Source organism: Bufo gargarizans, chromosome 1 (genome assembly GCF_014858855.1).
Source record: "Bufo gargarizans isolate SCDJY-AF-19 chromosome 1, ASM1485885v1, whole genome shotgun sequence".
Classification (NCBI taxonomy): Eukaryota; Metazoa; Chordata; class Amphibia; order Anura; family Bufonidae; genus Bufo; species Bufo gargarizans.
The window spans coordinates 193,828,428-193,840,935 of NC_058080.1; the positions used below are offsets into that span (position 1 = coordinate 193,828,428).

A 12,508-nucleotide genomic window follows, 5' to 3' on the forward strand; every position below is an offset into this window, starting at 1 on the left:
TGTGTTTTAATACTGAAAAAAATAGAAACCTAAAATTTATTTTGATCACCATATTCTGACCGCTATAACCTTTTTGTAGTTATGGGTACGGAGCTATACTTTTCATATATACTATTTTGGGGTGTGTATTTAAAATAGCAGAAACACGGCAGGCTATGGCGTCCACAGCACATGTGAGCAGGCGCCATGTTTAAAGACCAGACTTCTGCCGTACATGTACGGCGGAGGTCCTGAAGGTGTTAAATATCAGAAATAAGGGTCTTGCTATGACATTACTTAATTCTCCTAGGATACAGCGGTGTATGCCATCTGGTCCTGGTGATTTGTCTATTTTAATCTTTTTAAGACGCCGCTGTACTTCTTCCTAGGTCAGACAGGACACTTTTAATGGGGAATTTATTTCATTACATTCTGCATTTCATCTTACAGTTTATTTTCCTCTCTGAATACATTGGAGAAAAAAATATTTTAGAGATTTGCTTTCTCCACATCGCTGTCTGCAACTCCCCCTTCATCAGGCCTCTTGCACACGAACGTTGTGCATATGACGGGTCCACGATACACAGGCACCGACCCGTGTGCACTCCGCATCACGGATGCGGACGCTTTCACTTGAGTGCTTCCGTGGTGTTTCTGTCCGTGCCTCCGCACCGCAAAAAAACAGAACTTGTTCTATTTTTTTCCAGTGTGAACGGATCACGGACCCATTCAAGTTGAATGGGTTTCGATCTGTCCCGGCCGCCGCAAGGACGTTGCCTGTGCATTGGGGACCATAAATTGCGGTCCCCAATGCATGGAACGGATGCACAACGTTCGTGTGCAAGAGGCCTCACTCTGTAGTGGGCCAACACCTTCAGATTTATACTTTTTACCATTTATAATAATTGAAGAACATTTTAGGGTCGGGTTTTTAGTAGTTTTTCTCCTTTGAAGTGTGTTTTTTTGGGACAGTGTTGTGTTTTTCTGCCATTTTCCCTCATTCCCTGACATTTTTCTCCCACACACCTCCATTTTTAGGCCTATTGCACACGACCGTACGGCTTTTTAAGTGTTTTGCGGTCCGCAAAAAATACAGATGACATCTGACATTTGCGGAACGGAACATCTGGCCCCTAACAGAACAGTACTATCCTTGTCCATTATGCGGACAATAATAGGACATGTTCTATCTTTGAACGGAACAACGGAAACGGAATGTATACCGAGTACATTGAAATGAATGGTTCCGTTTACGGACAGTATACGGAACGCAAAAAATGGAACGTAAACAGAAAAAAAAAACAGTTGTGTGCATGAGGCCTTAAATCTTTTTTTTTTTTGCAGCTTCAAAAATACATGTGCAATGCGCGTCAGCATTCTGCATAGGGTGTTTTTGCATGTTTTTGTTTTTTTTACCAATGGTTTTTCCCACTACAGCTCTACAAAGGGAGTGGAACATACGGTACTTTAATTAGGCTACTTTCTCACTTGCGGTAGCCTTTTCCGGCAGGGGAAAAGCATGCCGGATCCGTGCTACCGCAAGTCCACCGTGCGGAAGTCCACCCCGGCCCCATTCACTATAATGGGGGCAGGCTTCCAGCCGCAGCACGGCAGAGAAGCGGCCGGACAAAAACTGCAGCGCGCTGATGAGCTTTATCGTTTCATTTTGCCATTTCTATAAAAAATAAATAAAAAAAATTGAATTTGTGTGAAATACAAATTGTGCGTGGCTTGTTTTGATTTTTTACCACTAAAAAGATGTCATAGAATAAAGGAAATTTTTTTCCATTCCGTATTTTTTTCTTTTAAGGCATCATGCACATGACTGTATGTATTTTGCGGTCTGCAAAAAATACGGATGACGTCCGTGTGCATTCCGTATTTTGCGGAACGGAAATGCTGGTCCCTAATAGAACAGTACTATCCTATTTTTTTGTGGAACGGAAACGGAATGCACATGGAGTACCTTCCGTTTTTTTGTAGCTCCGTATACGGTCCGGAAAAAAAAAAAAAAAAAACTGACACGGAATGAAAACACGTTCTTGTGCATGAGGCTTTAAGCGGAAAAAACAACTGGTATGGAAAAAATATGCTACCGTTTTATTCTATGAAATCTTTTTAATGGTTAAAAAACAAGCCACACACAATTTGTACTTTCTTACACAAATTCTAAGCTTTTTAATAGAAACGTCAGCATGAACCGATAAGGGTCCCTTTTGATTGTAGCATTCGCGACCATTTCCAAAATGAGGTCTCTGGTGACATTTTCCGTAGACTTTCAGGTCTCCAACCGCAGCCCTCCTGGAAGGAAATGCCTCACCTGGTGCCGCCGCCTACTAATGTGTGAACGGAGCACAAGGCGCCGAATTTCGTAACCTCCTCAGCACAGAGAATAGTGACTGAGGGAGGAAGTGAGGGAGAGGCCGGTATCTCGCGCCTCAGGATGGTGAGCACTCTGAAGTGAGGCGGCCAGAGAGGCAGGCGCAGGACGCTCATAGACTCCTGTGCACTTGGCACAGGGCAGAGCAGCCAGCACTTCATGACGGGAGTCGGCCGATAGCAGCTAGCCGCCAGCCACTGTGGAGACCGCTACGTCTGTCCGTAGGGCGACAGGGGCCTCCGTGACTGCGGCCGTGCAGGTGTGACTGACGGAGCTCCGTGGAGTGGTCGGGCTGCTATGTGAGATGAGGTGCAAGAATGGCAGTCTGGTGACACTGTTCTGTCTGGCGACTTTCTTCTCCCTGTCCTGGTACACAGCCTGGTACAGAGACAAAGGTGAGTCCACTTTCGGCACTGTACATGTCCCCTGTGTACGTTATGTCAGGGTGGAGAAGACCTGCACCTGCCAGTATTAACCCCCTAGTGACCAGCCTGTTTTTGCTCTTACTGACCAAGCGTTTTTCTTCCTTTTCATCCCAAGAGGTATACCTTTTTTTTTTTTTTTCCCCCTTCTATATAGCTGTATAAGGGCTTGTTTTTTTTTTGGGGGGGGAAGTTGTAGTTTTTAATGGCGCTGTTTTTGGGGTACACAAAACTTTCTGATGAACTTTTATTAACTCTTTCTGGGAAGGGAGATGGGGAGCAATTCTGCCTTTTAGTGACCGCTGTAAAAAAAAAAAAAAAACCCACACGTATGGGTGGTCACTAAGGGGTTAAAGGGGTTGTTTCACTCCAGCCAGTGGCATTTATCTTGTAAAGAAAGGTAATAGAAGCCGCTTACTAATGTATTGTGATTGTCCTTATTGCCTCCTTTGCTGGCTGGATTCATTTTTCCATTTCATTATACGCTGCTCGTATACATGGTTGCTACCACCACGGCAATCCAGCAGTAGTGGTCATGCTTGCACACTATAGGGAAGGACGGTGCTTTTTTTTTTTTTTTTTTTCAATAGTGTCCAAGCATGACCACCGCTGCTAGACTGCAGGGTGGTCGTAACCATAGAAATAAGCAGTGTATAATCCAATGGAAAAATTAAGGCTACTTTCACACTTGCATTCGGGGTTACGCTTGTGAGTTCCGTTTGAAGGCTCTCACAAGCGGCCCCGAATGGATCCGTCTAGCCCTAATGCATTCTGAGTGGATGCGGATCCGCTCAGAATGCCTCAGTCTGGCAGCGTTTGTCCTCCGCTCCGCTCAGCAGGCGGACACCTGAACGCTGCTTGCAGCGTTCGGATGTCCGCCTGGCCGTGCGGAGGCAAATGGATCCGTCCAGACTTACAATGTAAGTCAATGGGGATGCATCCGTTTAGAGTTGACACAATATGGCTCAATTTCAAACCGATCCTTCCCCCATTGACTTTCAATTTAAAGTCTGGACGGATCCGTCTGAGCAACTTTCGCAATTATAATTTTTCTTAAATATAATGCAGACGGATCCGTTCTGAACGGATCCCATCTTCTGCTTTATAGAAGCGGATCTGTCTGTGCAGACACCAGACGGATCCGCTCTGAACGCAAGTGTGAAAGTAGCCTAATCAAGTCAGCAAAGGAGGCAATATGGATAATAACAATATATTAGTAAGTGCCCTGTATTAACTTTGTCTACATGATACATGCCATTTGTTAAAGTGAAACAACCCTTTTAATGAGATGGGTGGTCCTCAGCTCCGGGACCACTACAAATCTACAGTGTTATTCTTAACTAGGGATATGTGGTCCTCGGCTCCGGGACCACAACAAATCTACAGTGTTATTCCTAACTAGGGATATGTGGTCCTCAGCTCCGGGACCACTACAAGTCTACAGAGTGTAAGCCCTAACTAGAGATATGTGGTCCTCAGCTCCGGGACCACTACAAGTCTACAGAGTGTAAGCCCTAACTAGAGATGTGTGGTCCTCAGCTCCGGGACCACTACAAGTCTACAGAGTGTAAGCCCTAACTAGAGATGTGTGGTCCTCAGCTCCGGGACCACTACAAGTCTACAGAGTGTAAGCCCTAACTAGAGATATGTGGTCCTCAGCTCCGGGACCACTACAAGTCTACAGAGTGTAAGCCCTAACTAGAGATATGTGGTCCTCAGCTCCGGGACCACTACAAGTCGACAGAGTGTAAGCCCTAACTAGAGATGTGTGGTCCTCAGCTCTTGGACCACTACAAGTCTACAGAATATTAGTGCTAACTAGTGAAGTTTGGTTCTCGGCTCTTGGACTACTCTAGGTCCACTGGACTTTAGTCCTAACTAGAAACTTGTGGCCCTCAACTCCAGGACCACTACAAGTCTACAGAGTGTAAGTCCTGACTGGAGATGTGTAGTACTCTGCTTCTGGACCACTACAAGTTTACAGGACATTGGGGTCCATTCACACGTCCGTATGTGTTTTGCAGATGTGCAAAACACGGACACCGGCAGTGTGCGTTCCGCATTTTGCGGACCGCACATCGCCAGCACTCTCATAGAAAATGCCTTTTCTTGTCCGCAATTGTGGACAAGAATAGGACATGTTCTATTTTTTTGCGGAACGGAAGTGCGGATCCGTGGATGCGGACAGCACATTCTGTCCCCATTGAAAATGAATAGGTCCGCACCTGTTCAGCAAAATTGGAATTGTGAATGGACCCTTAGTCCTCCTAACTAGTTATGTGTTGTTCTCAGCTCCTGTGTCACTACAGGTCTACACAACATTAGTCCCAACTAGTGATTAGTGGTTCTCAGCTCTTGGACCATTCCAGGTCTACTGGACATTAGTCCTAATTAGTGATTTATGGTTTTCCGCTCCTGGGCCACTACAGGTCTGCAGGACATTATTCCTAAATAGTGATGTGTGGTTCTCAGCTTTTGGACCTCTCCAGATCTACAGGACATTAATCCTAATTAGATATGTGTGATTCTCCGCTCCTGTGTCACTACATACAGGTCTGCAGAGCTTTAGTCCTAACTAGTTATGTATGGTTCTCTTCTTGTGGGCCACTTCAGGTCTACAGAGCCTGAGTCCTAGCTAGTGATGTGTGGTTCTTCACATCTGGGCCCTTCCAGGTCTACAGGGCATTTGTTTTCACTAGTGATGTGTGGTTCTCAGCTCCTATGCCACTCCACGTCTACAGGTCATTATTTCTAACTAGAGATGTGTGGTCCTCAGCTCCTGGTCCACTACAGGTCTTCAGATCAGGAGTCCAAACTAGTAATGTGTAGTTTTCCACATCTGGGCCACTCCAAGTCTACAGGGCATTAGTTCGAACTAGGGCTGCATGATATGGGAATTTTGTGCGATTGCGATTAGGGCCCTAAAAATTGCGATAACGATATGCGATGCAATATTTTAAAGGAATTGTGCTAGAGGTCTATTTGCTTGGATTTTCCCATATGAGCCGCTGACGCGGCTGGGTATGACATAGTTGTGGGGGATCTGTGGAGAACGCTGTGTTGTGGGGGATCAGTGGAGGACGCTGTGTTGTGGGGGATCAGTGGAGGGCGCTGTGTTGTGGGGGATCAGTGGAGGGCGCTGTGTTGTGGGGGATCAGTGGAGGGCGCTGTGTTGTGGGGGATCAGTGGAGGGCGCTGTGTTGTGGGGGATCAGTGGAGGGCGCTGTGTTGTGGGGGATCTGTGGAGGGCGCTGTGTTGTGGGGGATCTGTGGAGGGCGCTGTGTTGTGGGGGATCTGTGGAGGGCGCTGTGTTGTGGGGGATCTGTGGAGGGCGCTGTGTTGTGGGGGATCTGTGGAGGGCGCTGTGTTGTGGGGGATCTGTGGAGGGCGCTGTGTTGTGGGGGATCTGTGGAGGGCGCTGTGTTGTGGGGGATCTGTGGAGGGCGCTGTGTTGTGGGGGATCTGTGGAGGACATATAGCATCTTATGCTGGTCCCCCTCATGTGTCCTAAACTGCTCACATAACTACCTTTGCGTGTAAAGTGTTTTACTAGTGTGTAGGGCTGCAACGATTAATCGATGTAATCGATTATATTCGATAACTGGATTCGTTGTCGACGAATCCAGTTATCGAATAATCGCCGATTCGTTGCTAGGCGGGCGGGCGGGCGGTCCCTGCATCTTTATTTTACCTTTTTACAATGACGCTCCTGTAACAGGCAGAGCGGACGGCGGCGTAACCTCTGTCTTGTAATTTTGTCGTTTTTGCCGATTAATCGATTAATCGTAGAAATTAATCGGCAACTAATCGATTATTCAAATAATAGTTAGCTGCAGCCCTACTAGTGTGTGTGTGGGTGAAACAATCTCTCCTAACAGGTCCGGCCTCTGTACTCCCTATGAATGCAATGCACTGCAGCGAGCAGGCCGGCCGGCGCGTGACTGACGTCACTTAGTAACGCTCCTGCTTTCTGAAGTGGGAGGAGCGTTACTAAGTGACGTCAGTCACGCGCCGGCCGGCCAGCTCGCTGCCGCTCGCTGCAGTGCATTGCATTCATAGTGAGTACAGAGGCCGGACCTGTTAGGAGAGAGATTGTTTCACCCACACACACACACACTAGTAAAACACTTTACACGCAAAGGCAGTTATGTGCGCCCCTTTATATATAATCGCAGCATTTTTGGGTCGGCCAAATCGCCATATCGCATTTGCCGATTATCGCAATTCGATTATTTTTTAGATTTATCGTGCAGCACTAGTTCGAACTATAGATGTGTGGTTCTCGGCTCCTGTGCCACAAAAAAATGTCCTAACGAGAGATGCATGGTTTTCAGCTCCTGGTCCTCTACAGGTCTACAGAGCGACAGTCCTAACTAGAGGTGTGTGGTCTTCAGCTGCTCTGTCACTCCATATCTGCAGGGCATTAGTCCTAACAAAAGATATGTGGCTCTCGGCTCCTGTGCCACTACAAGTCAGTGGGCATCCACTGTAGATAAGCTTGCTGTAGATAAAATTGGCTTTATTTCCCAGCTTTTTTCCTTGTGCCACAAAACCATGTAGCCATTGGTTGCGCTGGTGTGGCTGGGCCTCATGTTGGCAGCTGCATTATCGAGCCGTACCCTATGGGTACGTTAACACAGTGCAAGCTTTCAGGCAGGCTTATTAAAGGGGTTGTCTGACATATCCTCATTTTCACTCAGGCAGTCCCCCTGACTTGAGCATCGGAGCAGTTCATGCTCCGATGCTCTCCTTTGCCCTGCTCTAAATCGCGCAGGGAAAAGCAATTTTGTTTTTGAGTTCCGGTGACGTACCGGGCTCTCCATGGGGCTGCCATACGGAAGTTCCCGCCCATCAGAGCCGGTGACATCACCAAACACACTGCTGGGCGGAAGCCTCCACCCGGCAATGTGTTATTGTAAATAAAAGAGCCCTTGCCCTGCACAATCCAGCGCAGGGCAAGGGAGAGCATCGGAGCATGAAATGCTCTGATGCTAACCTCAGTGGGGCTGCCTGGGTGAAATTATGGGTATGTCTGGGTTCAGCTCTGAACCTGGACAACCCCTTTAAGTTCCCTAAACTGACTCCTCCCCTTTTAACCCCCCCTCCATACCCGCACGGGATCTTCTGACTGTAATCCCCACTCTTAAAAGTTTTTTCCCATCTTAGGATACTTTCACACTTGCGGCAGCAGGGTCTGGCAGGCTGTTCCAGCGGGAGAACAGCCTGCCTGATCCATGCTAACACTAGCCCAACGTGCTGCCGGAAGTCCGCTCCGGCCGATTCACTATAATGGGGGCTGGCCAGAGGTCCGGCCGCAGCATGGCAAACATGCAGAGAGGTGGACGGACAAAAACTACAGCACCATTTTTACAAAGAGGCGGCAGATTTTCTTTACGCTAAGGGCTCTTTCACACAAGAAGATCCCGTGCGGGTAATCCGCTGCGCGAAAGCGAGCCAAGTCCCGCTCCGGACAGCAGAGACACGGAGCATTAATATGACTGATAATGCTCTGTGCCTCTCTGTGACCTGTTTACTACAAAATCACGGTGAGATAAAGTTGTCACCGTGATTTTGTAATAAAAAGATCACAGAGAGGCACGGAGCATTATCAGTCATGTTACTGCTCCGTGTCTCTGCTGTCCGGAGCGGGACTTGGCTCGCTTTCACGCACTGGATTACCCGCACAGGATCCGCTTGTGTTAAAGAGCCCTAAGCCCAATGCATGGCTACACTCACCCAGTCCTAATAAAATCTGGTCATACCTCATCCAGGGTGTCGCTGGCGTCGGCGTGATGTCCGCTGGATCCAGAACAATGTCCCTGTGGTGATAGGGAAGAAAAAAAATTAATAATTACATAAGGAAGGGATGATGACTGCCCCTGTGAAATTGCCAGCAGGGGGCGCTGTGCTGGCCTTTAAGACTGAGCCATGCCAATGTATAGCAGGGTAATCTAGGACATTTTCCCTAAGTGCTACCACACAGTACTAATCCCCTCATTGTGGCCCTTCACAGTAGTAATGCCCACCTTGTGGCCCCTCACAGTAATTAAGCCCACCTGTGGTCCCTTCAAAATAGTTATGTCCAACTTTGTTCCTGTCACAGTAGTTATGCCCAGTTATACTTTTGTGCCCCCCCCCCACAGTAGTTATGTTCAGATATGTGCCCCCTCACAGTAGTTATGCCAGATTAGGTGCCTCCCCTCACAGTAGTTATGCCAGATTAGGTGCCTCCCCTCACAGTAGCTATGCCAGATTAGGTGCCTCCCCTCACAGTAGCTATGCCAGATTAGGTGCCTCCCCTCACAGTAGCTATGCCAGATTAGGTGCCTCCCCTCACAGTAGCTATGCCAGATTAGGTGCCTCCCCTCACAGTAGCTATGCCCCCTAACTCTAGTTGTTGCCCCACTTTTGCCTCCAGTTTTCAGCTTTATGGGGGGTAAAAACCAAACACATACTGTACATACCCTCTTCCCTGATGACGAGCTCCCACACTCACATCGCGCTGCTGGCTGTGCTGGAGGCCGATTCCCGGACCTTCAGCGCTCCTCCTACAGCCAGCAGCATGATGTGCAGCCAGCAGGGAGAGCACCGGAGCTCAGAAGAACAGTGAAGCAGAGAAGTCTCCCTGCTTCACTCTGAAAACGAACAGAACTGCCGGGTGAGTGAAACCCCCCTGCCTCCTGCTGCCCCTCATGTTTGAAGAGCGCTTTGACATGAGGGGCCCAGCGTTATCACTGTACTATATTCTGGGCCTTCCAGAGCGCTTCCAAAAGGAAGGACGAACAGGAGTCTCCCTCAGACCTTAAGGGTCCATTCACACGTTTGTAGTGTGATGCAGATACGCAAATTGCGGATCCACGATACACAGGGCCGGCTTCCCCGTAGAACTGCTTATTCTTATCCACAATTGCGGACAAGAATAGGACATGTTCTATTATATTATTTTTTTTTTCTGGAGCCGCTGACCTGAACTTCGGGGCCCGCGCTCAAAAAATGCGGATGCGGACAGCACATCCAAATCCATTCCTGCCCCATAGAGAATGAATGGGTACGCACCCGTTCCGGATAATTGCGGAACGGGTGCTGACACATTCTAAAGGACGTGTGACTGGACGCTTGGTCAAATGACAGGGAAATGCAACACACAAAATAACCCAAACAAAATACAAAAGGGAAAGAAAACACTTAACATCAAGTGGCTATGGCAGCACCAGGAACTCTGCCTAGATTCACACACTAGCTATCAACAACTCAAACTGAAGCTATAAACTGCACAGCATAGTGGGAGAAACAACAATAAATAGAGATGGTTAAATGACCATAATAGCCACACCTCGGGATGGAAGGTGTGGCAAGCACCAGAAACGGCACAGACGTCATTTGATCCAAATGGAAAACATGTCAGATCAAACCACGTGTTTCCAGTCTCCCAGATCTCCTGCCACATATCGCTGGAACGTCCGTGACACTTGGCTTGTTTGCCGTGCTACGGCCGGAACCTCTGGGCCGCCACCATTATAGTCAGTGGGGGCGGAGCGGACTTCCGGCGGCACGGTGAGCTAGCGTTAGCACGGATCCAGCAGGCTGTTCCCTCGCCAGAACAGCCTGCCGGACCTTGCTGCCGCAAGTGTGAAAGTAGCCTTAGACAGGGGGTCATATCACTAGGATGGGAAAGCCTCTTTAATGTATTATCTCATGCGGTGCCTTTTGCACTATTCTATTTAGTACAAATAGGGGTTATAGATTGTAAGCTTTTTGAACAGGGCCCTCACTTCTAGTGTTTCATTTGTATATTAGCTTGTAATCATGTGATGTCTACGTTGTTTTGTACATGTACCCTCTGAATTGTACAGCACTACGGAATATGGTGGCGCTATATAAACTAGGATTATTATAATTAAATCTTTACTGTCCTGCAACTTTGCAAAAACCTTTGTATTTGCAGAGATGTAATGGTAATTGCAGCAAAAAATAAGGCAATTAGACCCCACTGTTTGAATGTACCCTCAATGAGCTGAGGGGCTCCTGAGGATGAGTGGCGCCACTCCAACAGAGCGGCCGCACTTGGCGGATATGTTGCACATTTTCCGCTTGGGAATTGTGTGCACAAATGTTAAGTGGGTGAAATAAAAAAAGTCTCATCTATTTACAGTACTTGCTGCAGAAATTTCCTTAAAGGAATCCATTATAAAACATAAAGGGGTATTCCGGTAGGTAAAAGCTGTGCCCTAGAAACTCCAGAACTCCCATACAAATGAATGGAGCAGCAGGGGGTACGGGGCTCTTGTCCTAGCAGTAGGACCCCCACCGTTCTCAGAGTTATCAGGATAGGGGATAACATTTACCTACCAGAATACCCCTTTAACATGCAGTACATGTCAGTGGATGCGGGCGAAATCTACAGCAGTCCTGTTAATTCTGCACGAAAGTCCACTACCGCATGTGGTGTAGCCACCGCAAAACCTGTGACTGAAAAGTCGCATGTGAATTTTGATGCCGATGTTGCTGCAAATTTGCCAGGGATCTCACAATCTGGATTGTAAAGGGTGAACTTCTGGGAGGAAATCCAGCACATAAATGGACATGCATCACAGATTCTGTTGCGCAAAACCAGTTTGAAGCTTTTTTTTTTTTCCACTTGTGTTTTACTGGTGCTTTTCAGTTTGTCATTTTGTTTAGGTGTTTTTGGAGTCTACACAACTGACTTTAAAATGTCCACAAACCAAAACCCGGTGTATGTATGTAGAAAAAAGAGCGCTAGAAAAACGCTGCTAAACGCTCAGTGAAAGCCGTTTTCTAGCTCGGGTCGTTAAACCCTAAGTGTACGGAGAACATTTTGACGTTGCAGCAGATCAGCCATGTAAAGTGTGTAAATAGATATAACCTATATATAAAAGCTGAGGAGGCCTCATGCACACGACAATATTTTGTATCAGTGTCTGAGCCACGTATTTTGTAGATTGCACATGGACCCATTAGTTTCTATGGGTCTCTAAAAAACAAAAAAACGGACAGATGTCAGCCGTGTGCTGTCCACATCTGCGTGTCCGTTCCTCAAATTATAGACCATACAGAGATCACCGTATCCGGCATAGTTGGATAATGCCGAGAACCACCATATCCACATATAGCTGTAATGGGATCCGGCAGTGATCTGTTAGCTTTCCGCCATAAATGCTAGGTTTCCGCTAGAGCAAATACTGTTGCCTGCAACGGCTTATTACAGTCGGCATCTGTTCCTGAACACGCTGCTGGATCTCCTAACGCTAGTGTGTACTTACGTCCTCAGTGTACGTTTACCATAGGCTCCTGGCACATCCATTAAACAGAGGCAACCTAGGCAAGGGCTACACGGTGACATTGGTCGAGGCCAGGACCGCTGAGTAGAGGTGATCGCATAGAAATGAACGGATCGCCGCAGAAGTTGCAAGAAATCTAACATGCCTGGATTTCTTGCGACTGCCACTGGGAACTTAAAATGGCCCTGGAAAAAATAAACTAAAAGTGGCCCCATGTTGTAAGTGGGTCCTGATTGACGAGGGGTCACAAGTAAGCAGGGCCAACAATACCATAGTGCAACACTGCCCCAGTTTAACCAAATACCACAGTGCAGCACACAATACTGCCACCCCAGCCACAGTATTGAACCGTATCACTGTCGTGAGGGCAGCAATTAAGTGGAATTCAGAAGAACGCCTCGTCACTGGCTGGGTGCCTAAGTACCTG

At 47.6% G+C, this 12,508-nt stretch overlaps 1 protein-coding gene across 1 annotated transcript in view; it reads left to right on the plus strand.

Moving 5' to 3' along the window:
• The first annotated feature begins 2,390 nt into the window (after positions 1 to 2,390).
• Positions 2,391 to 12,508, plus strand: part of MGAT4D (MGAT4 family member D) — a 160,320-nt gene continuing 150,202 nt past the window's right edge. Inside the window, exon 1 of the mRNA XM_044300768.1 lies at positions 2,391 to 2,754. Coding sequence (XP_044156703.1) covers positions 2,664 to 2,754 — 91 coding nt within the window. The 5' untranslated portion in view covers positions 2,391 to 2,663. The remainder of the gene's footprint in view (positions 2,755 to 12,508) is intronic.